Source organism: Chlorocebus sabaeus, chromosome 21 (assembly GCF_047675955.1).
Source record: "Chlorocebus sabaeus isolate Y175 chromosome 21, mChlSab1.0.hap1, whole genome shotgun sequence".
NCBI classification, from domain to species: domain Eukaryota; kingdom Metazoa; phylum Chordata; class Mammalia; order Primates; family Cercopithecidae; genus Chlorocebus; species Chlorocebus sabaeus.
Genome location: NC_132924.1, coordinates 115,742,124 through 115,770,003, shown reverse-complemented (window position 1 = coordinate 115,770,003; position 27,880 = coordinate 115,742,124). Strand labels below are relative to the sequence as shown.

General features: G+C 41.0%; 2 gene segments (V, D, J or C); both read right to left on the bottom strand.

The window, feature by feature from the left end:
* Positions 1 to 452: 452 nt before the first annotated feature.
* LOC103227074 (T cell receptor beta variable 19-like) lies at positions 453 to 4,661 on the bottom strand. The segment is given in 2 exon segments: positions 453 to 838; positions 4,277 to 4,661. Coding segments are annotated over 2 exon segments (537 nt in total).
* A 20,863-nt stretch (positions 4,662 to 25,524) lies between these two features.
* On the bottom strand, positions 25,525 to 26,243 carry LOC103227075 (T cell receptor beta variable 5-5-like). The segment is given in 2 exon segments: positions 25,525 to 26,033; positions 26,159 to 26,243. Coding segments are annotated over 2 exon segments (558 nt in total).
* Between the last annotated feature and the right edge of the window lie 1,637 nt (positions 26,244 to 27,880).

Here is a 27,880-nt window from a genome sequence, read left to right as displayed (position 1 = left end):
TGCTTGAACCCGGGAGGCAGAGATTGCAGTGAGCTGAGATCATGCCACTGCACCGCAGCCTGGGCAACAGAGTAAGACTCTGTCTCCAATAAGTAAATAAATAAATAAAACTACAAAACTATAGTTTAAAAAATGATATATATATATAGTTATATATATACAAAACTATAGTTTAAAAAACTGTATAAAACTGTCATTTTAGTCTCATATATAAAGTTTAGTTATATATATTTATATATAGTTTTGGTTTGATATATAGTTTATATATTTTTTAGTTATATATATAGTTTTTAAAATCTATATATATTTATATATAGTTTTAGTTTTATATATAGTTTATATATATTTTTTAGTTTTATATATATAGTTTTTTAAACTATATATATAGTTTATATATATATATATATATAGTTTTTTAAACCTACTTAGTGGCTGAGTGACGTTTCCTGTCGTCACACAGTGCAGAGGAGCCCCGCCACCTGGTCGGGGAAGCAGGACTGGGCACATTTATGCACAGAGAGGCGACGTCCGCGCTTCACTGTGTCTGTACTACTGGCACAGAGATAGAAAGCTGTTGGGTTCCTTTGGGCTGATGTCACAGTGAGAGGAAAGGATTGCTTCCTCTCCCGAGACACACTGTACCCTTCAGCTATGTCTCCTTTCTGAATGTCATTTACTGTCTGTGAGTAGTAGATCAATCTCAGTCCTTGACCTGGGTCCTGTCGGTACCAGTACATGGCATCGTGGTTCAAATTCTGTTCACAACTCAGGGTCACATTCTGTCCTTCCTTTCTGAACAGGTACTTTGGGGACTGAGTGATTCCGCCATCCACGGTGTCTGGAAAAGAAAGAGAGGCATGCCTGAAGTACAGGGCACGGAGGTGCCTGATGCTGCTGTCCCTCCGGGAAGCCTTAGATTTGGAACTTGCAGCATTCCAGATAGGAATTTTCTCCCTGAACCCAGGGCTCACTTGCTCCGAGAAGACAAAGGACCACACAGCAGAGCACCTGGTTGCCCATAGTGGAAAGGGGGCCTCCTTGTAGCTCCAAGCACTTGTGGGAAGAGAATGAGAAAAGAGGCTTGGTTCTGGGACTTCTCCTGGCCTTATGTGCAGAGTTTGTCGGTGGCTGGAACCAAGAGGTGGGAGGTTCCTGGAAATACTCAAGACAGGCTTTCTAATTTTGCAGATGAGGAGACAGGACAGAGAGCAGAGTCGTTGGCACCTCCCATAACTCTGCGTTGCATCTGTGCTGAGGGGGCTGGCCCCCCACGTTTCCGGGCCAGAGTTTCACTCCAATTGGCCCATTGGTTTTTATCTTTCCAGCGACCATAAGGTTTGGGTTCCTCTAGGAGCGCTGTAGACACTCTGATTATACAAGAATGTGGAATTCATTTATTTTTCCTTTTTTAAAAAAAATAAAAAAAACAAAACAAAACATTGATACATAATGTGTGTACCTATTTGTGGGTAACTGTGGTATTTTGTTACATGCATAGAATGTGTAATGATGAACTCAGGGTATGCAGGAAGTCCATCCTCTGGAGAACTTATCATTGTTTATGCCCTCAGCTCTCTTGGGAAAAGAGTGACCCCTGGGGTCTGGCCAGTGGTGCTGTGGCCACTGTGACAGCCTTTTGCTTAGCCATCCTACTGCACAGAGCCCAGCGCTGCTGTTCCAGGTCCTTCATGCAATCACACCAAGACCTCGCCTCCTTTGACCACCTTCTACCTTCTAACTGGCTGGTTTCACTCACGTCCTTCTCATTCTCCGACTTGTTTCTTTGTCTTTGCCTTTGTCCTGACTAAATTTTCATTTGGGTTTATTCTCCCTTGGTCATCTTTTAATTTATTTTTCATGACTGGGATAATTTTGTCTTTTTCGTTCATGTCCCTCCTGAGTTCAATCAATTTCTTTTTCTGATGTCTTCCCATTTTGGCCATTTCTGGTCTGAGTTTTTGAACTGCTGGTCTGGTTATGGTCACTTATATCCTCAGCTGCTTTCTTGAGTGTATTTATTTCTGTTTGGAGTGTAGACTTATGTTTTCTTCTGCCTCCTGATTGCTTTTGAGGTAAGGGAACAGGGAACAGAGGTGAGATGTTTGCCTTTGTTGTATGGGTGTTACTTTCATCTTGCTCATTTTCGTGTTATTGGGGTGTTTTACAAAACTGCTAGTCTAACGTTCCTTTAGCCATCATCCTAGCAAAGTCCAGACTCCTTCGTGAGCTTTGTTTGTTTTTGTAGTGGGGCTGGTTGTGGGTCCTCTTAATCTGTGATTTCCTTTTGTTTTGCAGAATTCTCAGTTTCCCCCCTTTTTCTCTTTTTCTACTCACTATTGAATTGCCAGAAGACCCTCTTTCTACCTCTTTGCCTTTTTTCCCCCTCCCTGTAAAGCACTGCCTTTGGAAGACTGTTCGTTTAAATTACATGTCTGGTGTTTTAAATGGCATGAAGTTTGGAATCCATCTTCTCTGCAGCCTTGCTGGGGTCTCAGCGTTGGTCTTTTTCTGGAGATCTCTCTGGATCTTTCTCAGGCTCCCCAGCCAGTGTCCCTCTTCTGTCTTCCTGGAAGATGTTCTGGGTTTTTCTCCTTTTGGGTGAAGTGAGGGAGGGGCGGGAATACATTAAATGATTTTAGAAAATCGAAGGGCAAAGACATGCAGTGGAGTCACATGGTTTATACTCCACGCTGGTGAGGCTGGGCTTAGCCTGCACTTGTATTTGAAATGACTTTGCTTTTGTCTGCCTTTTCATTTTATGAAATTGTTTCATCAAAGCAAATTATAACAAATCTTTTTCTGTAGGTGGCTTATATCTGTTGAGTGATGAGAATAAAAACAAATATTAACTAAGACAAAAAGTTGAGGTGACAGATTTCTAATGAACAATATCTGTGGGCCAGACCTTTTCCCTAAATTCTAGACAAATTTATCCAACTCTATTTCCATCATCTCTCAGATGTTCTATAATTTTATAGCAGGAATTCTTGAACCTAGCATCTGTACAAACGTGCACAGGTACTCGGCAATGAACAGAACAAGGATTATGCTTTCAAGAATGCTAAGCAGCATGATGTGAGATAAAAATCATAACCCTTTGAGCCAAATGCTTTCTGTCACCTTCTAGGTTTCCTCCTCCCTTCCCTTCCCTTCCCTTCCCTTCCCTTCCCTTCCCTTCCCTTCCCTTCCCTTCCCTTCCCTCCCCTCCCCTGCCCTCCCTTCCCCTTTATTCCCCCATCTCTCTGTCTCTTTCTTTCTAGAAATTCACTCCTAGAACCATAATTTCTCTTGGTGAAAATGAAGAAAGCACTTCCTTAGGTTGTGTATCTTGGTGATTAAATAAAATTACTGATGTAAAGCATGAAATATAGAACTTGACATACGGTATGGAATAAAAAAAGAGTTACACTGCTAAGTGTTTTGAAACTGACAAATTAAGTCAATGTCAAAACTGAAAAATTATGTCTAGTTCTTAAAAATCTTTATGTCCTTTGGATGACAGAGTCTTAGTTTCTGAGCATAGCCTGGGATGTTTCATGCTATCCCTACAATCCTCCCCTATTTCCATCCTCAACTTGCAGAATGCCTTAGAGCTGACCTGTTCACTGTACCGGTAACACGTTTCCCTTCCCAGCCCACCGCTGTTTCCAAGGCAGGTCTGGAGGATGTTTGTGGACTGAAAGGCTGTGGCTCTGCATTGATGTGGGTGGTGAGCTGGCACAGAAATAAGCTGCTGAGTCTTCTTGCTCTGCCTGCTGGATCCTCAAGATGCTGGGGCCTTCTTTGGGAAATTCAGCAGAAAACCGTTCCTTTGGCATTCCTGACTCATCTATGATTTTTTTCTTCCTGGAGATAAACCATGAATTTCAGACCTTCCTCTGGGAGCTGCCGATACCAATAAACATGACTATGTCCTTTCATTGGGCTGCATCTCAGTCTTGCCTCCTGTCCCCTCCTCCTGACCAGGTGTCTTGGGTTCTGTGTGATGCTGGCATTTGAGAGACCTCAGAGGAGAAGAGACTGCATGAGACAGAGTTGTAATGGCAGAAGGATGAATGTCTTATAGTGAAGGAGCCTGTTTGAAGTCTCCTGCGTTCCTTTAAAAACTCACATGAATTTTGCTTTTTACTCCATAATGCAATTATTTGTTTTCATATAAATGTCAATACCTTTCACAAAATCTTTGGTCAACACAGAGGTCCAGGGTATATTTGAGACTCTGCTGTAGAGCCCAAAATGAAGCCCAGTGATGGTGATCCTTTAGTTCAAAACTCACCTGTCCCCAGAAGACAGATGACCACACAGGAGAGGACTCTGGTGTCCATGGCAGAGTTGGGCATGGAGGGAGCCCGCAGGCAGGGCCGGGAAGGCAGTTGCTGCAGCACGTGGGGGAACCAGACCTCACAGCTGCCGCCTACAAGACGCATCTTCCTGTGAGGTCACATTTCCAGTGGGTCCTGTGGTTTCTAGAACCAATCTTGTATGTCAGTTAAATGGTAGATCTTACGGACTACAGGCCACCATACCCAGATCACGTATACTTTTATTTTTATTTTTTCCACAAATGGGGTCTTGCTGTTTGCCCAGGCTGGTTCCAAATTCCTGGACTCAAACAAATCCTCCCACCTCAGCTTCCCAAGTAGCTGATCTCTCCACTATTCTTATTTTTTGTTCCTTTATTTTCCTTTTATTGACTCATATCATCTTTCTATTTTCTGGCTGTTGCTGAGTAGAGGTATTGACAAGAGGTGATATGTAGATGCACCCACTAAGAGACAGGGAAGTGGACACCAACACTGCTGGAGGGAAAATTAGAGACACAATGATTTGACATTGTTTCAGTTTGCTTTTTTGCTCCCACACGTCATCTAAGGGATGGTTTCAAGCATTTTGAGGGAACTTTAAGATTTGTAATTCACTTCTGTCACCTTTGCTTATTCCACTTGAATTTTCGATATAAGTAATTCAAAGAGCAAACCCTAGAAAAACTTCCCCCTCTGACTTCAGGTCCCCTTCTTCTGCATACCTATCAGGTCCCCTTATTCTGTAGTCATGCATGGGATGCCTGTGTTTGAGAGATCTTCCTTCCTCCTTTTTTTTTTTTTTTTTGAGACGGAGTCTTGCTCTGTTGCCCAGAGTGCAGTGGCGCGATCTCGGCTCACTGCAAGCTCCACCTCCCAGGTTCACCCCATTCTCCTGCCTCAGCCTCCCAAGTACCTGGGACTAGAGGTGTCTGCCACCATGCCTGCCTAATTTTTAATAGGGACGGGGTTTCACCATGTTAGCCAGGATGGTCTCCATCTCCTGACTTCATGATCTGCCCACCTCGGCCTCCCAAAGTGCTGGGATTACAGGCGTGAGCCACTGCGCCCAGCCCCTTCCTCCCATTTTTGTGTCCTTTCTTATCCTGTAGCATTGAATAAAAATTATGTGAAAGTCTACTTTGTCCCAGGCATAGTGAAAGAAAGACACAGGAAGGAAGGCACAATCTCACTCCATTGGATAGGCACCCCAGAGGAGTTAGGTGTGTGACTTGTACCTCTAGGACCCTCCACACTTTGGCTAATAAATAAGATCATGTTAACGTTTAGTGTCCAGATAATAATGACTCATGGTCTTACTCATATCAGGATCTTAGAGATCCAAAAATATAGTCTTTTTTCTGATGTTGGAGCTGTAATTTTCAATATTTTCATGTTGAGGTGTCAACATTTTTTTAAAAATTGAAATATAATTTACATGCCATAACATCTACCCTTTCAAATATATAATTCAGTGGTTTTTAGTATATTCATAAAGCTGCAACCATCACCATAAATTCCAGAATATTTCTATCACCCTAGAAAGAAATTCTTTGTCATTAGATGTCATTTCAAATTTGTGCCTTCCCACAGCCCATGGCAATCATTACTCTATTTTCTGTCTTTAAGGATTTGCCTATTTTAGACTTCTTCTTTTTTTTTTTTTTGAGACAGAGTCTTGCTCTATTTCCAGGCTGGAGTGCAGTGGTGCGATCTTGGCTCACTGCAACCTCTGCCTCCCGAGTTCAAGTGATTCTCCTGCCTCAGCCTCCCAAGTAACTGGGACTACAGGCGTGCACCACCACGCCCAGCTAATTTTTGTATTTTTAGTAGAGACAGGGTTTCACCATGTTGGCTAGGATGACCTCGTGATCCACCCGCCTCAGCCTCCCAAAGTGCTGGGATTACAGGCGTCAGTCACTGCACCCAGTCTACTCTAGACATTTTATATAAATGAAGTCCAACAATATGTGCCCCTTTGTGCCTGCCTTCTTCGCTTTGTATAGCTTTTCAATGTTCATCCATGGTATAGCATGTATCAATGCTTTGTTCCTTTTTATGACCAGTTTTATTTTATAAATCTAGTTAATCCACTCATCAATTGATGGATATTTTTACTTTTTGACTAATATGAATAATACTGTTTGAAATGTGTGTATAAATTTTTTATGTGAATATATTTTTTATTGTCTTGGGGGTATACCTAGGAGAGGAATGGCTGGGTTACACAGCCATTCTATGTTTAACTTTTAAGTAACTGCTGGAGACTGTTTTACACAACGGCACCGGCAATTCTTGAGGATCCCAATTTCCTCACATCTATACCTACACCTGTTATTGTCTGGGTATCTTTATTACAGTCTACTGGGTGTGAAGTGGTATCTCATTGTGATTTTGATTTGCGTTTCACCAACAACTAATGATGCTGAGCATCTGTCATGTATTTTTTGGCCATTTGCAGATATTTGTTGGAGACATGTTTAGATCCTTTCTCATTTTTAAATTAGGTTATTTGTCTTTTTATTATTGAGTTGTGAGAGTTCTTTTATATCCTTGATACAATTCTCTGTGAGATATATGATTTGCAAGTATATATCCATTTGGGGGTTGTCTTTCTTGAAAGTGTCCTTTGAAGCGCAGACTTTAAAAAAATTAAGTCCAATTTGTCTTTTTCTTTGGTTGCCTGTGTTTTGAGTTTCATGTTTAAGAAGTCACTGCCTATTCTGAAGGATAAGTCCCTGGATGGCCTTGGCAATGCGGATCCTCCTTTTCTCTTTTATAGTTCTTAAGAATAACTGTAGGATGTGCTAGCAATACCACATCCTGTGATAAAGAGGAACTGGCAGGAAAATCCTGGCCTCTGTTCTTGTCTCTCCTGGAACAGGATGTCCTGCAGTGCTTTAACCCATTAAATGTAGCCCCTGGATTTAAAACCCAGGGCAGAGTGCATTTTCAGAGTCTCTCAGTTGCAGTGCAACATGAGGCATATGCAGGCAAGATTCCATCCATGCTGGGTAGTTTTTCTGAGCCTTGGGAGACAAACACCATGAATCCTAAGCTTCTACTGTCTTTTGCTGCCTATCTGTGAGTAATACAGTTGCTTTGCTCAACTTGTTATATGAATCATGCAAGTGATGGAAATTGCAGTTCAAGATGCAGTGGGCTAAAGTGGTGGTTGGCATGGCGATGACCTCCGCTATCCTTCATGCATTTCTCTCTGGAAAATTGACACAACTTCCTGGGATTAGTAACAGTGCACAGCAAATCTGCTTCACATATACCTGTGAGAATAGATAGTCAGGCAGATAAGAGCAGGGCAAGAGAGAAGTGCCCCCTAGCCACCACACACACACACCAGAATGTCAGGTGATCATCAGGTGATGCTCAGGTGACTGTCTCTCAAAGATGGTAATTGGTCACAGTCAGCATCAGGGAAAGACAATTTCCACATAGATAAAAAACATCTGGAGCTGGTGATCAGCAGCTTCCTGATAAGATCTCTGGAGTTGGGCAGGTGGGCTCAAGCATGTGCACAGAGGCTAAATGGCGGAGTTTAACTAACATATGACTCTATGAACACCCCACTGGTGAGGGAAAAATGCCTCAAGTGAGCATGCACACAACTCCAGTAAGAACACTACACGCGCAGCCCCTCCCAAGTGCTGACAGGCCACTGAGTACACAGACAGCTTGCCCCAAGGAAAAAGCATCAAAGGAGGAGAAACACAAACCCTAGAACCATGGTGATGTGTAAAACCCCAAGTCAAGGGCTAACCAGGGTACTTAGGTCTCTCAGGTCACCCGCTTGGCCCTCTTCCAAGCGCACTTTGCTTCCTTTACTCCTGCTTTAAAACTTGCCTGGGTCTTTCCTCTGCCTTAAACTTCTGTCCCTTGGCCAAATTCTTTCCTCCTAGGAATTGAGTTTACTGCAGACCCATATGGATTTGCTGCTGGTTACATACACACCAAGGCCACAAATATGTATACCTATGCCTTCTTCCAAGAGTTTTAGCTTTTACATTTAAGTCTTTAATTCATTTTGAGTTATTTTTTGTTTATGGTATGAGACAAGATCCAACTTCACTCTTTTGCACATACATACACAGTTTTCTCAGTACCATTTACCATTCTTTCCCCATTGAATGGTCTTGGCCGGCACTCTTGTCTAAAATTAATTGCCCACAAATTTAGGAATTTATTTGAGGGTTCTCAATTCTATTCCATTGATCTATATGTTTATCCTGTTCCAGAACCATACTGTTTTGAATAATGTAGTTTAGTAATAAGCTTTGAAATTATGAAGTGTGAGTTACCCAACATTTTTTCTACTTTTACAACATTGTTTTGGATGGTCTTGGTATTTGGGCCTTCCATGTGAATTTTTACTTCGTTTTGTCAATTTCCAAAAAAAAATTTACAACTAGAATTTTGAAATTTTGATAGAGATGAATCTATAGATCAATTTAGTGAGTGTTGCCACTTAACAATGTTAAGTCCTCCAATCCATGAACATAGAGTATCTTTCTATTAGGTCTTCAATTTCAACAATATTTTGCACCTTTCAGTCTACAAGTCTTTTCTGGTTTTTCTTTTTTTGTTTAATTTATGCCAGTATATTTTATTATTTTGTTGCAATTATTCACATGATTCTGCTCTTAATTTCATTTTCATCTCATTGCTAACATATAGACACACAACAGAACTTTTGGTATTAATCTTTTATTCTGCACCTTGCTGAACTTGCCTATTAAATCTAGTGGAGTTGTGTGTGTACATGTGTATGTGTGTGAGAATTCATATTTTCTGTATACAAGATTATGTCAAGTGTCAACTGTAATTAGAGATTATTTTATGTCTTCCTTTCTAGTCTGATTGTCTCTTATTTTCTTAAAATGACTAATTTCTCTGGCTAGAATGAGGTTGTTGCATGTTGACTTTTTTTTCTTTCAGTACTTTAAAAATGATGCTTTTCTATTTTTTCCACTGGATACCCCAGAAAAAAAATCGTCCGTACTTTGCTAGACTCACCTGCTCCCAATAGACAAAAGCTTTATGGAAGAATTTTCACTCACCCATTACAGAGTGTGGCAGAGAATGCACACCTGCAGCTTCAGGTACCAGCTCTGAGAATGGTGAGAAATGATGCTGAACTTGGAGTTCTGCCTGGATTCACATGCAGATTTTGTTTATTCTATTAAAGGATAGAAGCCATAGATGAATGGTTCCTGGATTAGATGAAGATCTATTCTAAATTTAAAAAGTTTAGATTCTCTATGGTCTAATTTTAAGCTACTTTTCTTGGTGTGTGTGTGTGTGTGTGTGTGTGTGTGTGTGTGTGTATGTAAGCCCTGAAGTGTAAGGCAGCAGTGAGTGAGGTCGCTGGTCATAGAATGAGCAGATAGTGAGTTTGTTTTGATTATAAGGATAGATGTGAGGATATCTCAAATGTGCCTCAATTTCAAAATGACCCCATTTGAATTTGTATGTCTCCTTTATTGAATATTCTCTTTCATCTGTGTTCCCTGGATTTGTTGGGCACATTTTTATTCTTGAAATCTGAGGGTCACCTTAATCCCTCTAATCTCCCTCACTTTTTACAGCAGACAGTGTTAAAATTTTGTTCATTCTATATCCCAAGAGTTTATTCTCCTCTTTCGAATTCTGTTACTATTGTTTCAGTTCAAAGTCTCATAATTTCCTGTCTAGGCAGTTCCAATAATTAACTTTTTCTTTAGGAAATTTATTTTATTGTTTGTGCTATGAGACTTACCCTGCTAACACATTTTTGAGTGTATAATACAGTATTGTTAGCTATACGTTAAATGTGCTACCTTTTTTCTTTCCCATTTTAACATCCCTCCATTTAGTTGCTTTTGACAACTTTGTCTAATATATAGATGGCTTAATTATTTTCTTGCTCAGTAATGTGAAAAGATCGTTTTTGAAATCAAAAGAAAATTAAAAATCTTTGGATTCTCTATGGCTTAATTTTAAGCTACTTTTCTTGACTTCACCCCTAATGACATTACACTGTGCTCCAGTTTTGCTGACCTCATGTGTGCCTTCCCACTTCAGTGACAGTCCTGCTCCCTCCTCAGCCTAAACCTTCATTTTCTCATTCCAATAGCCAGTGAAAGCATCATTCGAGGTTGCTTTAAAACATTCTTTCCACCAGTTTTCTTGGTTTTCACTTCTAAGTCTGAGCAAATGCAGCACTTTCTTTATGTCTATCTAATGGGATTTCCCTCAGCTTATACCACTTTTGTTTAAGTGTGTGTGCATGTGTGTGTTTGTGTGTATGTGTGTGAGTGTATCTGTGTGAGTGTATCTGTCTGTGAGTATAGCTGTCTTTCTTCCCACTAAATGGTATGTTCCTGGAAGGGAAAGTCTTATTCTTCTTTGTGTTGTTAATAACATTTATCATAGTCCCTGATGTGCAGGAGCTATTATTTAATAACTCTCTAAATTAATTAAATTTCCCGTTAGTCAAGACTGAGTTTATCCTCCCTAAAATTTCTAAGCAAGTTAACCTCAAAAGACACAAATCACTTTTTTCTCTGGCCTGCATCATTCTCCCTTTAGCCGAGAAGTTACTTGAGTGCTTATAATATAATTGCATGGGTCTGGGGCTACTGGGTCTTCTCAAGAGCTCTAAGATTGACATGTACACCTGTTCTACTAGATAACTGAAGCCAGGATAATTTCCTATTGCAACCAGGTGATTGCATTACTCTGAGAAGCTGGTGTTGTAGGGGTAGCTTGCAGAGTCATTTTAGGTAGCAGATATTTTGCTGTGAATAAATGTATTAGCCTTGGGCAGACTGTCTACAAATGCTTAGGAATTACTTTTTCTGATCAATCATTTTACTCTAAGCAGCTATAAGCAAGCTGTGGCTCCATTCTTGGATTTATCAATGCCACAATATGAGACATTCCTCAATGTCTGCCTAAGCTTGTCTTATTCTCAACTTCTGATTGGATATTGTCCTTTCTAGATGACTGAAAGACTGAATAAAAGGCAGGAACTGCAGAAAGAGCAGAAGAGCAAGCCTAATGATGCAGTCATCAGTGAAAAGCTTCAAGCCAGGTCCCAGAACATCTGAAACTGGAATGCCCCACCTGCTCCTAGTAGAAAAGGCCACGTAACAAAGAATCTGAGGCCTAGGGCAGGACCAGTGGGTATGTCCCATAAATAAGGGCGAGAGCTTATGTCTGTCTCTCTGTGGTTCCTCCACCCCAACCCAAATAGCCTGGCACATCACAGTCCCTGCAATAGCTCCTCCCTGTCAAGAAGCCTACCTCCTGTGCAGCCCAAGTCAGGTGTCAGAAATGGTCAAAACAGCCACCCCACTAAGTCCTAAGTATCTGAAGCTGGGTCTTAAGCATTGGCACTTTGTATCTAATCATCATCAATCAAAATATCTATGGCAGGTCACCATGGCAACTGTTCAATCTCATGCCAGCCTTCCCAAGTGTCAAAATTTCTGTTTAGCCACAAGCAATGGCACTAGCATTTGTCCACACTATTGACAAGTTTGGTGGTCACTGTATAGGAAGGAGAAATAATGTCCTGTGTTCAAACCTGTAGGAACTGTTCTTATTCTTGTCTTTCTCCAGATAACTTGTAGTTTGTCTTCGAGCAATATTTCTGTACCTTTCAGCTTCCTATTTTCAACTTTCATTAGTCATCCTTCAGCTGTCATGCCCCTGGGCTTTTTCTCTCTGCTTGTTCTAGTTCCTTTCTCATTCTTTAAAATATGTATGTGTGTGTGTGTGTGTGTATATATATGTGTGTGTGTATATGTGTATGTATATATATACACACACAAACATATACATATATATATATATAATTTATTTATTTATGTATTTTTGAAAGGGAGTTTCACTCTGTCGCCCAGGCTGGAGTACAGTAGTGTGATCCCAGCTCACTGCAAGCTCTGCTTCCTGGATTCACGCCATTCTCCTGCCTCAGCCTCCCGAGCAGCTGGGACTATAGGCGCCCACCACCACGCCTGGCTAATTTTTTGTATTTTTAGTAGAGATGGGGTTTCACCATGTTAGCCAGGATGGTCTAGATCTCCTGACCTCGTGATATGCCCGCCTCAGCCTCCCAAAGTGCTGGGATTACAGACACGAGCCACCACACCTAGCCTTAAAATATATATATATATATATATATATATGTATGTATATATAAAAAATTTTATTCTTTTTTGAAATTTTCTTTTTTAAAAAAAATTTTAGAGACAGGGTATTATTCTGTGACCCAGGCTGGAGTTTGGTGGCATGATCATATCTCTGCAGCCTCGAACTCCTGGGATCAAGAAACCCCCCTGCCTCAGCTTCCCAAGTAGCTAGAACTACAGGTGTCAACCAGCTCACCCAGCTGGCTGGGTGTCATTCTTAATTCAACATGATGATAGTAGAGCAAATAGAATTAAATAAAATCCCTGATTACAAATGCCAGCTCTACAATCGGCTTAGTGTACATCCTGCACTTCCCCTCCTTAAACTTCAATTTCTTTGTTAGTAAAATAGGAATAAGTAATACAATTTTGAGTTGCTGGTATGGATGAAATGAAATACTATATGTGAAATATCTAGCATGCTACTTCACATATAGCGATATCCTGCCTAGTTTTTTTGCCCTCTTCAACAAAGCCCATGCCACCTCTAATGAATATTACAATATGTTCTTTTAGGAGATTATTGAGCTGATTTAATGTAACTGTTGTGATGATACATTATGTTTGCTTAGAAAGAAACTAAGGTCATTCTTGTAATCTTACTAGAAAAAAAGTTATTCCTTCATTTCCAATCTTTGCCCTGAAACGTACTCATAGTTGTGAGACATTGGACAAATTATTACTCTTTCTGAGCCTAAAAATTGGGGATAATAATACCTACACTAATAGTTCTCTTATTCACAATTAAGGGAACAAGTCCCATGTAGCATATGGTCACAGTACCAGCATATGTTGACCACATATGGTAATTTTGACATTTATGCTGATATTGTCTGGCACGGCTGGATTGACTGAAGCAGAATGACATCTCTGGACAGATTTCTTTCCGCTTGGATGGAGCAAGCAAAAGAAATGCACGCTCGTTGTTTGTAGTAGATCTGAAGGTATCGCACAGTATCTGGGGGTAATGACAGAATAACCAGTCACGGAGTTACTTCCGTCAGTGGTCCAGTAGGAGCCAAACCATGAAATGCAGCAAAAAGCTGGAGCACAGCAATCCTAGATAATAATACATCATAATAGTAGGCCAAACCTATGTATACTAGAGTTTGAGTTTTAGGCACCATACTAGAGATTTTCATCAATTATTTTATTTAACCCAATACTATCAACTAAGTATTATTATTGTTATTATTGAGACAGAGTTTCACTCTCGCTGTCCAGGCTGGAGTGCAATGGTGCGATCTCGGCTCACCTCAACCTCTCCCTCCCGGGTTCAAGAGATTTTCCTGCCTCAGCCTCCTGAGTAGCTGGGATTACAGTCATGTGCCACCACGCCCAGCTAATTTTGTATTTTCAGTAGAGACAGGATTTCTCCATGTTGGTCAGGCTGGTCTCGAACTCAACCTCAGGTGATCCACCTGCCTCGGCCTCTCAAAGTGCTGAGATTACAGGCATGAGCCACCATGCTCAGCCTCAGGTAGGTACTATTATCTTCATTTTAGAGGTGAGGAAATGAGGAATAGAGAGATTCATAGTCTTGTTCATGTTCGCATAGCGTTTGAGTAGAGAAGCCAGAATTGTGGTCTGCATTATTTTATTCCAGAGTCTATACTTTTAACTGTCACCTTCTAGTGACCCATGGCAGGCAGCATCACATACCTGGGTGGGCAGTGGACATTTGAACGTCTTCTTGCGGCATCCAGGATGAGACTTAACACTGTGAACACAGATAGTTCCTTTGAGAGAAAGGTATTTCTTTAATCATGAGTGAGTAGGGGTCAAAGACTATGACTACCAGGAGTCACATTGTCCAAGACATTAGGTAGAAGATCACTATCTTGTTATATATTACGCATGTTGAAGGGACATTTTTATTATGTATGGAAAATATATGAAAATTTTTATTATTTATGAAAATATATATGAAACATGTAAAACATGCCAAGGTGAACATCAAAGACATTTCTGTAATTCTGAGGATTTCCAAGGCAGACAATCAAGATGCCTTACTTGAGGGAGTGTCACTGAATAGGGAAATATTTTAAGAGACCAAGCAGAAGGCACAAGTTGGAAAAGAACCAAGTAAGAGAGACAGAAAGAAAATTTGGTTCAAATGATGGGCACTGGCAGAAGGGGAGAGAGAAAGGGGCTGGCCTTGTTATGAAAGCCTTGCAGTCTCTGGGAAGAGCAGGAGCTCAAATGCTCAGAGAACCTGGAAACATACAATTAAAGCATGAAAATAAATCAACAAATTACTTAGTAAACTGTAGAGTGCTAAATGAACATGAAGTACTTTTACAGCCAATGACATTGTTGGCAGGGTAGGCAGGAGACTGGAGAGAAGAGGGTGGATTTCTCTGGAAGGTCAATAAGTATATAACAATTCTTTTATCCTGTTTCACTTTTATTACTTATTTTACCCTGTTGTCACTGGCATGTGGTGACATTTATGTATTAGTAGATGAATGAGGAAAAGTCGACGTCGCCTGGTTTTCTTTACAGAGAAAGCAGGTCTGGAAATATCCTGGTAGGTTTATTAGCAGGCAGGAATTGGGAAATGTTGGAACACATTGAAAGGCAGTGGGTGCTGGGCAGATGGTGACAAAAGCACTAAGAAGACCAAACTGAGTTTTTAATTTGAGGCTTCATACACCACATATCACTAATACAAACTGTATTAGGGCTAGGATATATTTAAAGAGTCAAATGACAAAAAGCAGACCAATGCTATAGCTTTGTGTTTATTTCTTCTATAATTTAAAAAATCTATTTCATTAAACCGAAACAAAGAATTGAAGGTACTGCAACATTAATACACAATTTACTGTTAACAGAGATGCTATCATTTGTGTCATTATCTGCAATGACTGTATAGTTTAACGTTCAAATTGAGACACTTTTGTATGTGAAAGAGGATGCTATTAACAATTATGCCAGGACAACAAGACTAAACCGGCACTGCGTGCTAAATCACGACTGCCCCTCGCCAGACTTTCTAACATGTTCCTTTACTGCCATCTAGCAGCAGTGGAGGGGATTGTAGGAAAGGTATAACACCTTCACATACCACATTTCAAATCAGCCTCAAAGTTGTGGTATATAGGGGTTATCTATAATGTCCTTTGCAACCACATAGTTTCTGGATCTGTGTTATCTGCATATGTAATTATGTTCATATTTGCCAGCCGGTAGTGATGTCTTCCATAGCAACCCTAATTGTTACATGCGTAAAATAGCTGTAGATAGATAAATAGATTATACATACACACATATATTTATATATAAAATACATTTTTTATATTTGTATTAAATAATATTTACATAAAATATATTTGCATATATTTATATAGAAATCTTATGTGATATAAATATTTATATTGATATCAATAAATATATATTTATTGATATAAATTTATTCATATAAAATGTTATAATTTTTATGTTTCTATTAAATATAATTAAATATTTATGTTAAATGTATATATAAATATTCTAATATTTATATAAATAAATAAATAGTGAGCCAAACAATCATAGTTGCATCAGATCTTAGAGACTAATTAGAGCAAGTCCCTAATTTTGAAGAGGCGGACACTGAGTCCCAGAGAAGTAAGGGCATTTGCCAGGATTTCACAGCTGGAGGGGAGTAAACAAAACCAGATTTGGGATTAGAAAGCAATTTTTCTGACTCCAATTCCAGTGTCTGTGAGCCTAGGGACTGCAAGAGAGAGAAAGGAACAGTTGAGTGTTTGAAATAACGGAATAAAACGGCGCGCTCCCCTGGGCAGCCGTGTGAGGAACTGAATTTGCTAGGACAATCCCCGAGTGGGGATTTCAGTCAGTGTTTCTCTGCCATCCATCCCCTAAGAGGGTCGTGTTTCCATCTGCCTTGCGGTTTGGTTTAGTCACTGCCCTTCAGGGAAAGTTGGTCTTGTTGAGGCGGTGGATGTGCAGTAGTCAGCAGGCTGTTCCACAAAGGTACATGTCATTGTCTCTGCTGGGGTACGTTGGTGGGGGAAGAGTTTGTGGGAGAACTGTGTTTGAGATAAAATCAGTGGGAATATTTTTGCGTTTTGGTAAGTAATATCAACCTCAGATATCTGGTCTCTGCACTTGCAAATTGCTTTGGGGGCCCTTCCTTCTAAACATGTGGATTCCTCCTAATCCACAGAATGTCTTGTTCTGTGTTTGGGTAGTTTCGGGAGCCCATTGCCCAGTGTACCCATCACGACCATTTAAGACATTAATTCATGGTCTTGTACTCTCCTGGTAGCAGCTGCAGCCACATCTGGGGTAGGAAGATGAGGAAGAGGCTTTTTCAAATGTCTTCTTGGAGTTCAGTGGGGGAGGAGAGCAGCCAGAGAGTTTGCACCCTGGAGGGAACTGACTCAGTCACGCTGTGCCATCGCTACTGCGGAGATACATGGCTGAGATACATGGCTGAGTCCCTCGGCTCTGCGGGATGGATCTTCAGCGTGGAAGACGTTCCATTAGGTCTTTCATCTGTGAATTGTTCCTTGGGCATCCCTGAATCAACTGCAATGTTTTAGTATTGGAAGGAAATCAGAAACTTCATTTCTTGCCTCTGTTGGTACCAGTGAACAAATATATGACCAGAAGATGGATCGCACCTCAGAATCACCTCCTGTCCCATCTCGGTGACCTTGTGTCCAGGGGTCTGGCTGTCTGCAGGCTCCGAGTGTCCTGTGGAAGAAGACAGAAGCCATAGAAGGTGAAGGGACGCCCAAAGAAAACATCTTTTTTTTTTTTTTAGACAGGGTCTCTCTCTGTTGCCCAGGCTAGAATGGAATGTCGTGATCTCTGCTCACTGCAGCCTCCACCTCCCAAGTTCAAGTGATCCTACCACCTCAGCCTCCCAAGTAGCTGGGACTACAGGAGCACGCTACCGTGCCTGGCTAATTTTTGTATTTTTTGGTACAGAAGGGGTTTAGCATGTTGACGAGGCTGGTCTCGAACTCTTGACCTCGGGTGATCCACTCACCTCAACCTCTCAAAGTGCTGGGATTATGGCCGTGAGCCACCACGCCCAGTCAAAAACACCTTTTATGCAAGTTTTTATGTATACCTGGACTCACCTGCCCCCAAGAGACACAGGGTCACCCAGCAGAGGAGCCAGATATCCATGGCGAGGTCAGGCAGGGCAAGGCACTCCCAGCGATGGGTTCTGATGTTCAGTAGCAAAGAGCAGTGAAAGTTCTGGGTTCCCTTGGCCCCATGAGGTAGGATCTGGCCGTGACATCATGTCCCCAGCAACACCCACAACCTCAGGGCACCTTCCATAGGAGATGGGGATCCTTGGTTCAAATATTTGGCCTCATCCTTATATTGCTACTCGGATGATGTTAAACAAGGCTCCAATCCCACTTGCAGGTGCTTAGGAAAGTTGAAGATTAAGGAAAACATGAGAGGAAGTGCAAAAGGAAAGAGAAGAAAGTGAGAATTTAAAAAAGAAGAACAAAATTGTAAAACACTACAGAAGATTTGCAATGTTATTAGTCTTATGAAGTCCTCGGGGCAGAACTTTAGCACAAACAGAAATACTCAAGAGCAATGATATATATTCCTAAAACCCACCAACAAGAAATTTCGACTCTAAAATTCTGACCCTGTCCTAGAATATACCTGTTTAACCCCTCCCTCAGGTGACACTGAGAAAAGTTGTCTCAGGCCACACTTCACAATTTTTTCTTTTCTTTTCTTTTGAGACAGAGTCTCTCTCTGTTGCCCAGGCTGGAGTGCAGTGGTGCAATCTTGGCTCACTGCAACCTCTGCCTCTGAAGTTCAAGAGATTCTCTTGCTTCAGCCTCCTGAGTAGCTGGAATTACAGGATCCCGCCACCATGCCCAGCTAATTTTTGTATTCAAAATTTTTTCAGTAGAGATTTTTAAAAGGCTAAGCAAAAAAGAAGACCATTTTCCCATTAAACTAGAATGTTAAACTTTCAATAGAATGAGAAGAATTTTCCTGGGAAAGAGAATATTAAATGGATAGATTTAGTTTCTGGGAACTGCATTGAAAACAAAAAGAACAGAGAGAAAATGAGAAACCTAGCTGAAAATGATGTAAATGGAATTGAGCAAAAATTAATGCTTAGGACTTAGGGCATGGTCAGTATTGTCAAGAGCTTCAAAGAGATCCAGCAGGCAAAGAAACACACATGTGTCTTTTGGTCTGGTAAGTATGTAATTTTAATCTTTAGGAGAATAGTTTTGTTAGAATGGAAATATTTCAAGAAAAAGCTGAAGATGGCATCTAGAGGAGTGACTTCTCTGTGACAAAAGCAAAGATGTAGACCACCAACAGCAAGACTGGGCTTGAGGGAGAGAAGGAAAAGGAACTTGAAATGAGAAGGTATAATATTAAATAGATCAGAAAAGTGATAAAGTGAGAACTTCTGTTTGCAGGGGTCAGAGTGATTTTTTTTTTTTCCGAAGAAAAGAAGTAACTTTGGACTTCTGGAAGTAAGACAACTGGGTTCAACTTATACTGAAATAAGAGCAGATGTTACTGGAGAGAATAAAGGAATTTCTCTCAAAGCGAATACTAGGTGGTGACCAGATCTGTGAACAGATTGGATTATCAAATTTTAGCAGAGTTATTTTGAATTCTATAACTGCTCAACATAAGTGTGTCTCCTGCTTAGGTAATGTTGATACCATAATGCCTCATTAGGAATATTGATGTTGAATACATTGCTGCTTGTTATAATTTGAATCATACACCTAAAGATTTTTTAATTGTCTGTGCATCAATATGTTTTACACCAAGAACACATTAATCTGTTCTCCTTCAGTGCCATAAAGGCCAGTTAGCAAATTTGTAGGAGCTGAAGTTGTCACACTTAAAATGAATATGCTTTTTGTGTTATCTAAGATTAATTTTTTTCTTCTATTTTATTTTATTATTTATTTATGTATTTGAGACAGAGTTTCACTCTTGTTGCCCAGGCTGGAGATCAGTGGCGTGATCTCGGCTCACCACAACCTCCCCCTCCCAGGTTCAAGAGATTCTCCAGCCTCAGCCTCCTGAGTAGCTGGGATTACAGGCATGTGCCACCACACCTGGCTAATTTTGTATTTTTAGTATAGATGGGGTTTCTCCATGTTGGTCAGGCTGATCTCGAACTCCCAACCTCAGGTGATCTGCCCTCCTTGGTCTCCCAAAGTGCTGGGATTATAGCTGTGAGCCACCACACCTGGCTGGTTTAATTTTTTAAAGAAAGATTAACCAGAACTTTTACGTGGTCTGATATTGTTCTAAATACTAAGGTTTTGATCCTCTCTCCAAACCTTCTCTTTTCCCAAGGTTTCCATATTCTAGAAAATGTATTAATTATCCCTGACTTCTTGGGTGCCTATTGGATGTTCTGACTGGATTCCACCCCTTGAAATCCTTGGTCCACAAGGTCAGAGGGACAGGCTCCCAGATACCGTCTTGTTCAAAATAACTCAATTCCCTTGGATTTCCATAAGCACATTATTGAGTAAAGCAGGATCACATTTCCCGCCACCCCTCCTGCCCTGCCCCCCACTCTAGATTTGTAATCTAGCATGAGAGAAAGTCAGGTTAGTCTCAATTGACTGGAGGGCTAACATCTGAATCTGCAATTTTCTAATCACTGTGAGAGCTAAGAAACAGAAAAGACTACTTATAATAAAAGAGATCAGGTGGACAAGGTATATTAAAAATGAGTTGTCAGTTGGCCATGCCATGGTTCTAAAGTTTCCTTCTTTCTTTCTTCTTTTTCTTCCCCTGAGGCGGAGTCTCGCTCTGTCACGCAGGCTGGAGTGCAGTGGTGCTATCTCGGTTCACTGCAAGCTCCACCTCCCGGGTTCATGCCATTCTCCTGCCTCAGCCTCTGGAGTAGCTGGGACTACAGGCGCCCGCTGCCACCATGCCCGGCTAATATTTTTATTTTTATTTTTTTAAATACAGACGGGGTTTCCCCGTGTTAGTCAGGATGGTCTTGATCTCTTGAGCTCGTAATCTGCCTGCCTCAGCCTCCCAAAGTGCTGGGATTACAGGCGTAAGCCACCGGTTCTGAGGTTTCACTGCAGTTTATTTCGGGGAAGTTGTTGTGTTCTTGCTTTGTGGTTCTATGGGACATACATTTAGCCTTATAATACATTCCCCTTTGGCTTAAGCTAGTTCTAGTTTCTGTTATTTCCTTCCAACCTAGTACACCACCTGCTTCCTGAGCTGGGTCTGTGATGAGTTTGTGCCCTAAGATTAGCTAATATTTAACACTGTGGATTGGCTGCTGGCACAAAAATACACCGCTGAATCCTTCAGCTTCGTAGCCTGGATCTCAAGGCTACAGGGTGAATTTGGGGGGCACTTAGCTGAAAATCTTTCCTTGGGCATCCCTGTTTCATCAAAGACATTTTTGTTCTGGAAGGAAATCAAGAACTTGAACTCTTTTCTCAGGACCTGTTGGTACCAAAAAACATAACTGTGTCCTGTTATTGGGGCACAATATAATTTTGCTTTCTGTCCTTCCCCTTTGACAAGATGTTTTGGAGTCTGGGTGACTTCTTCACCAGGAGAACCTGTAAAGAAAGCAGACGGGAGTTGGAGACTGAGCCCGTGAGGGAGTTTGATGACATGGATGAAAGGCTTAGAGCAGGGAGCTGACGATTGCAGAACAGGGACTTACCTGCAGCCAGGAGACAAAGGATTGTGAAGTAGGTGAATATGGGGCTCATGACAGAATCAGGGGAAGAGCAGGCAGCAGGGGCAGGCGGCTCTCTGTGTGGCTCTCTCCACCTCTATTGGCAGCTTCTCTGTGACGTGATCACTTCATAGAATCCAATTGCCTTTGGCATCCTGCTGTATACAAGTAACACAAATTAACAGCATATACGAAACAATTGTATTCAGCCACTGGAAAGCAGGCAGCATAGAACTGTGATTCTGCCAAAGCACCAGAACATGGGGGCAATTTCTGCACACACACAGTGGGGAACAGAGCAACAGAGCATGGAAAAGTTTGAGTTGCGGAAACAGGTTACAAAATCAGCAGGGGCTGAGGCAGCTAGAATTTTCAAGGAAAGACCCCCAGAGAGGAGGAAGCTGCACAAGAACTCCAGATGTCTGGAGGAATTATCTTAAATTTTTGGCTAAACAGTAATCTGTATCTGTATAGGAAAAAGCTTTAAAAGGCATTGGAAAGAAACCCCAGAAAGGCTTCACCAGCATCCACAGAATGTCCATGCTCTAGTAATGAGACAAAATTAGGCTAGAGCAGGAGTTGGTGAACTACAGCCCACGGTCTGTACACCTATTTCTGTAAACTGTTTTAGGGGCAGGGGGCCGGAGGGTAGAGGTAGTTCCAGAATGGTTGCGTAAGGAGCTTTAAATACCCTCTCCCCAGAGAAAAAGACGTAACTGCTGAAGATTTAAAAATAATCATTGGGGATCTCTGAAAATTCATGACTCACAATCAATTACCTGAATCTGACCTTGGGTTAATACTTCTTGGCCTCTTAGAGACTTGGAAACATCTAGTGTTGTTAATCTCTATAGGTGGTGATGTAATAAACTATTCCATAGTAGGGATATCTGCATTGTCTTTCAAAATTAAAATGAGGATGAGGACACATTCATTCTCATCCTCTGAAACCGACAATCTATAGCTAGGAAGTATCAATTCTTTCTTATACTTGTGAACGGTAGGCACTCAAACATCCATTTTTCCAATCCATCATTATAAGTATTTTAGCCCACTAAAGACCATAAGATAGTGGCTTTTAGAAAGCTATTCTGGTAGATTTCAGAAATCCCGTTTCTTCTGAACAAGCTGTGGTACTTTATATTTTGTATTACTATTAAAAATGTAAATCAGACTCTAATAATTTTAATGTATCTTCTAAAGCACCACATCTAACGTTTGAATATAAGTCCTGCTTATATGCCACATAAGTGGTTCATCAACAGATTCATATTAGGGAAAATAGTTAAATGCATTGTAAATAATGCATGACCCAGACAATTTATTTGTCTTCAATTCTGGCGCAAAGTTTTAGCAGTTCGAATTTTCCTACTTGATGAGAAAACTGCGAGACCGCATCCATGTTCCTATGAGGGAAGTTTCTTCCCTTTCTTGGGGCATGGATTCATGAGAGTGAGGTTCTGTCTTGTCTAGGCTTGCCCTTAAATGCAGAGAGCTATACAGCTGTAGGATTCCTCACAAGTCTAGATGATACAGATGTCTGCCAGACTGGGTTTGCACTGGCCAGTGTTAAGGTAACAGGTTCCTTCTTATCCAGAGTGGCATTGTTCTCATCATGTACATCTCTTTGGTTTATAACTTCCAGGAGTTTAAAACCAGTCTATCTGGCTTGTTTATTACCTTATTTCCAGAACCTGGAACAATGTCTGTTATACAGGAGTTCCTAAATACATATTTGCTGAACAAATGACATAAGAATGAACATCAATAGGCAGTCTAAGTCCTGAGTCTTGTTTACACCATTGTAAGTTTCATCACTTACATCTGAGTGTCACCTCTCTTTCTATCTCTGTAATCAGGATATCCATAGAGTCTGGGAGCAGGGGCTGGAGAGGAAAATGGGGTTGAATATCGGACTACCAGAGGAAGGTGTGGAAAAAGACTACAGTGTTAGTGGCCGAGGCAGACAGGCTATCTATGCCCAGGACTCACTGCCCTCAGGAGGCAAAGGGACTCACAGCAGAGGAACCTGGTGCTATAAGGCAGGCTTGGAGCAGCAGCGGGCCCTCAAGCTTCAGAGCTCTAAAGGCTCTGCCTCCAAATTCCGTGTGGTGTTTCTATTTTGTCTCTATTACCTACAGCTCTCTAAAACCCTGCACGTATTTGCTTGGCAAGAAATTGGCAAGTTTTTAGGGATCAAAGAGGGGTCTCAGACTCTCAGATAAAATAAAGCAGGGTTAGTTTTTCTAGGTTAAACTAATGTGTGGTCAGCACTAACAGCATAACTCAGAGAATATACAGGTGGCTAGTTCATGTCTACTCTTAATGAGGAAGCCAGGCAGGCAGGAAGAAAGGAAAGAAGGAGGGAGGGAAGATTGAGAAGGACAAGAGAGAAATCTATTTTTATTGAACCTGAGCTTCCTCCGGAAAGACAGGCTTTATGCAGGTCATATAAATTAATCAATCATCTCTAAATAGTATGCTTCCAAATTGTATGGTTCATATGGAAGAAGCATGAAAAGGTCTAAGCCAGCCTCTCTAGCTAAATCCAGGGTTCTAGTCCCTGTGGTGAAAGTGCTAAACCTGTGGGTCTCTTCTCTCTCAGTTGAGCGGGAAGGGAGTGGGTGTATATCTGTGATACCACCACACGTACCCACTCTTGGACTCCAAGTGTCATTTCTGACATAGTCAGCTTGCAGTTTATGGTGACCCTTTCCTCGTATCTCACAGCTTTCTGGACTGCATGTTGGGCTAGTCTGGATAAAGGATGCTCTACAGCTTCTCTCACCACTCTTGGAGGCAGCTGATTTTCTGCCTGCACCTGTCCCCGCACAGACTGTCACATCTTCATCCATGTTCCACCCTTATAGGTTCCCTACCATGCATATAACCATGGTTCAAAGTTTACTATTTGAGGAAAACACCTCACATCTCTACAAGTTAAAGAGTTTATGTTTAATTTCTCACCTTCTAAGGGAGACTCATTCATCTTCAAAGGATCCCTTGGGATCAAGATTTAAGTTCTGCATTTTTTACCCTTCATCCTCCCAGGTTTATCCCAAAGACCTTCTTACTCTATGTTGGTCCTCAGTGCAACTCAGTGCTAGTCACCAGTGAGGCATAGTCACCAGGGCTCACCCCTCTGGCCAAGACCCAAAGAAAAGCGAGGGCAATGTTGGTGAGAGTGTGGAAATCTTCCGGTTTATAACCATTTACCTTCCTATTCGAAAGTCTGACTTAGAATCCATGTAAACTCTGAAAAGAGAATGAGCCTGGGAAGTAAATTGTCTACATTTTGATCCTGGCCATCACAAACGAGATACATGATAAAGGGCTAGTTACTTGTCTGTGTCTCAGTTTCCTCATGGTTAAATGAGTGAGGTTACAATAGTACTAATTTTCTGAGGTTGTTGTAAAACTTACATGAACTATAAATATATGTGAAGAAGACTTAAGGTCTAGCATGTATTAAGTGCTTAGTAAATGTTAGCCGTCATTATATTACCATTAATATCATTAAAGCAAACAATTTGTAAAAGCTCTTTTGTAATAGATCTTGTCATGTTTTTCCTATATTATCTTTATTTAATGTGCAAAATTTTACATTTTTGGATAGCCATATAACTATATTTTCTGCTTTTTTTCTCAGAATACATTCTCATTGAGGGATTTTAATTACCAAGTAATTTGTAATTATATACTTCCATGTGACAATTTATGAGGTTGCAATATTTCTCACTCAGCATTTTGTTTATCTTCGTTAAGGGGAGCAGGATCTTCCATCTTCTTCCCTCCTGTAGTTTTTCTTATTGACTTTTGCTGGCACTCTTATGCACCTTAATGACATTGTTACTATCTTCCATACAGATGGCTCCATGATCTTCATCTCCAAATGTACTCTATTTTCAGCATCATTTCTTTATATATTTACGATTTCCATTTGGTCATCACAATAGTACCTCCAGCTCCAGATATGAGCAGATTAATGTATGGTCTTCTTTTTTTTCCCCTCTCCAATGTGGTTTTTCCTCTGAGAGATTTTTATCCTGGAACACCTGTGCTTTCATTCTCCCATTAATGAGGTAGTTGCTCCAGGTCTGGGCTAAAAACGTGGATTCTCCAGGAGGATGAAATCCTATAAAACTTAATCGAATGCCAGAGACTTGAGTTTATATGACATTGGGTCTCCATCATTCTTCACATATCACCTCTTATATTTCTAAGCCTCTGACTTAGATTAAAACAATGAAAAAAAAGAAAGAAAAAATTCCTATTCATCTTCTGAAAAGGCTAGCATGGGTTCTAAATGTAATTCTGGGAAAATACCACCAACTGAATGTTAGGCATGTATAACCACTTTTCCATTCTTGGCATAACTGTCAATGGTTTTTATTGGTTTGTGCTCAACTCTGTCTACAGATGAGATATTGACAGTCACAAACCCACTTCCTATTGTTGTGAGAGGTGGCGGGGGTGAAGTCCTAGAGAAAGCACCTGGATCTGGGAAACAATGAGGTTTATGAACAAAGGGGAGGCAGCACTGCAGCTCTGTGTCTTTGCTGCTGGCACACAGGTACACAGCTGCATCCTCCAGGCCTGGTGAGCTGATGTCAAGAAAGCAGAAAGAAGTGTTCGGCCTCCTGGATTGGAAGTTATCAGGGGTGTCTGCTTCGTTGTTAAAATCTTTGTCATAGTAGTGGAACAGCAGCTTTGGGGCATGACTTGGCTTCTGCTGGTACCAGTACATGACTCTATGGTTCAGATTCTGAGAACAACTCAAGGTCACTGGCTTTCCCAACTGAGTAACCTGGTATCTTGGGTTCTGGATGACCATGACATCCCCATGACCTGTAGAGAAAGAAGACAAATTTGGAGTCAGAGTTAAGGACAACAGTGTTACTGCTATGAATAAAAGGTGTAGACTGAGGACAAGATAGCTTTAGTCAAAGATTTCCTTTCTGCCCAATACTCACCTGTTCCAAGGAGACAAAGGGCCATCCAGTGGAGAAGCCCAGGACTCATGGCGGGAATACCACCTCATGCAGGAATGAAGCATCTATCTGTCTCAGGCTCTGATTCCTGGGTTGAGAGGCGGGAGTTTAGAGAGTCTCCAATCCCTGATAGGCAGATTCGCCTGTGATGACTGTTGCTGTTGACTTTACCAGGGCCAGGATCATTCCTTGTTGCAATGTGATACACAACTTCCTACTTTGCAGGTACATGGGCTTGTCTGGAACAGGGATGGAACAGATATTTATTTTCTATATCATTTGCTGCTTCTTTGAGACAGGTGTCCCCATATTTGCCCCATCCCTGTCTCTGTCCCATGTTCATCCAGTTCTCCTCCCTTTACCCCACTTTTCTCACATCCTAAAAAGCAGCCTAGAGGTTTCTCCATAAAGATAGCATTTGCTAAAGTCTCACTCAAAAACCATTAAGATAGTGCCTTTGTTTTTTGCTACTCACATTAAAGATGGATGAATGTGATTAGGTACTTAGTGTATTTACTATAGAAAATTAATTTCTATTTACACCATGAAAATATATTTTAAAATATTGGTGCCTAGATTTAGGAAAACTGATTACATAATATTTGTAGTACAGAGATATATGTGGTAAGTAGGGTCTGTATCTGACCTAGTCCAGGAACTGTGCAAAATGATACTTGAGAAGAGGGGCCTCATGCCTGTAATTATTGTAGGTGTCATCTAGAGCTTGACCACTCAGTGTGGTCATAGACTGGCAGCTTTGGCATCACTTGGACTCTCGTTCAAAATACAGGGAATCTTAGGCTCCAACCCTGACTGATTGAATTAGAATCTGCATTTTAACAAGGTCATAATTTACATGCACATTAAAGTTTGAGGAGCACTGGGCTAAGAGGATTTTGGAGATGGTGGAGAAATATACGCAGAGCAGGATGTTGAGGACACATTGTAAGAAATGATATTATGTAAGGATGATTCAGATACACTCAATTGCATGGTGGCCTTCCTAGGCTTATCATTTCTTTTTTGTCCTAAAGGAGACGATTAGAAGTTGACTATTGGAAGCTTGCTGGACTAGCTGCCATGAATCTGTACCTTTCACTGGTCTGACTGAGATGAATAAGGATCATCCATTTCAAGTCTAAGGTGGCAATCTATGATATTTTAGTGGTCTAGGAACCTATAGAAGACTCCCTATTAGGAATATACCAGTTCTTAAATTAATATATAGTTTTAATATGATTTCATTCAAAATATCAGATTGGATAAGGCTGATAATAATTTTAATAAACATGAAAATTTGAAACTGTATCATAAATGACATTTGTAGGCACAGTGAGGCAAACAGTAGAAAATACTTGATGCTAGAGGTGACTGTTTTCAAGGTTCCCATGGCCTGGGTCTTGCCTGACTTCCATCATGGTTGAGGAGATTATTACAGTAGCATGCCTGTTGTCCATTCATGGAACCCCATTGGTAAGCTCTGTCTACCATCACAGGGTGAGTCTGGTCCATCTGTGTAGCCAGCTTGGTCAGCATCATATGCATTTAGCCTCACCATCCTCACAGCACCCTGCTGAGCCCACTGCCAGCACCACTTCAGGACAATGAGAGTGATGGGCACTGTGAAGCACTGAAAGGCTTTCAATTCCATCTTATCCAATCGTATGCTGTGTATTTATGACTGTAGACATTTACATCCAGACA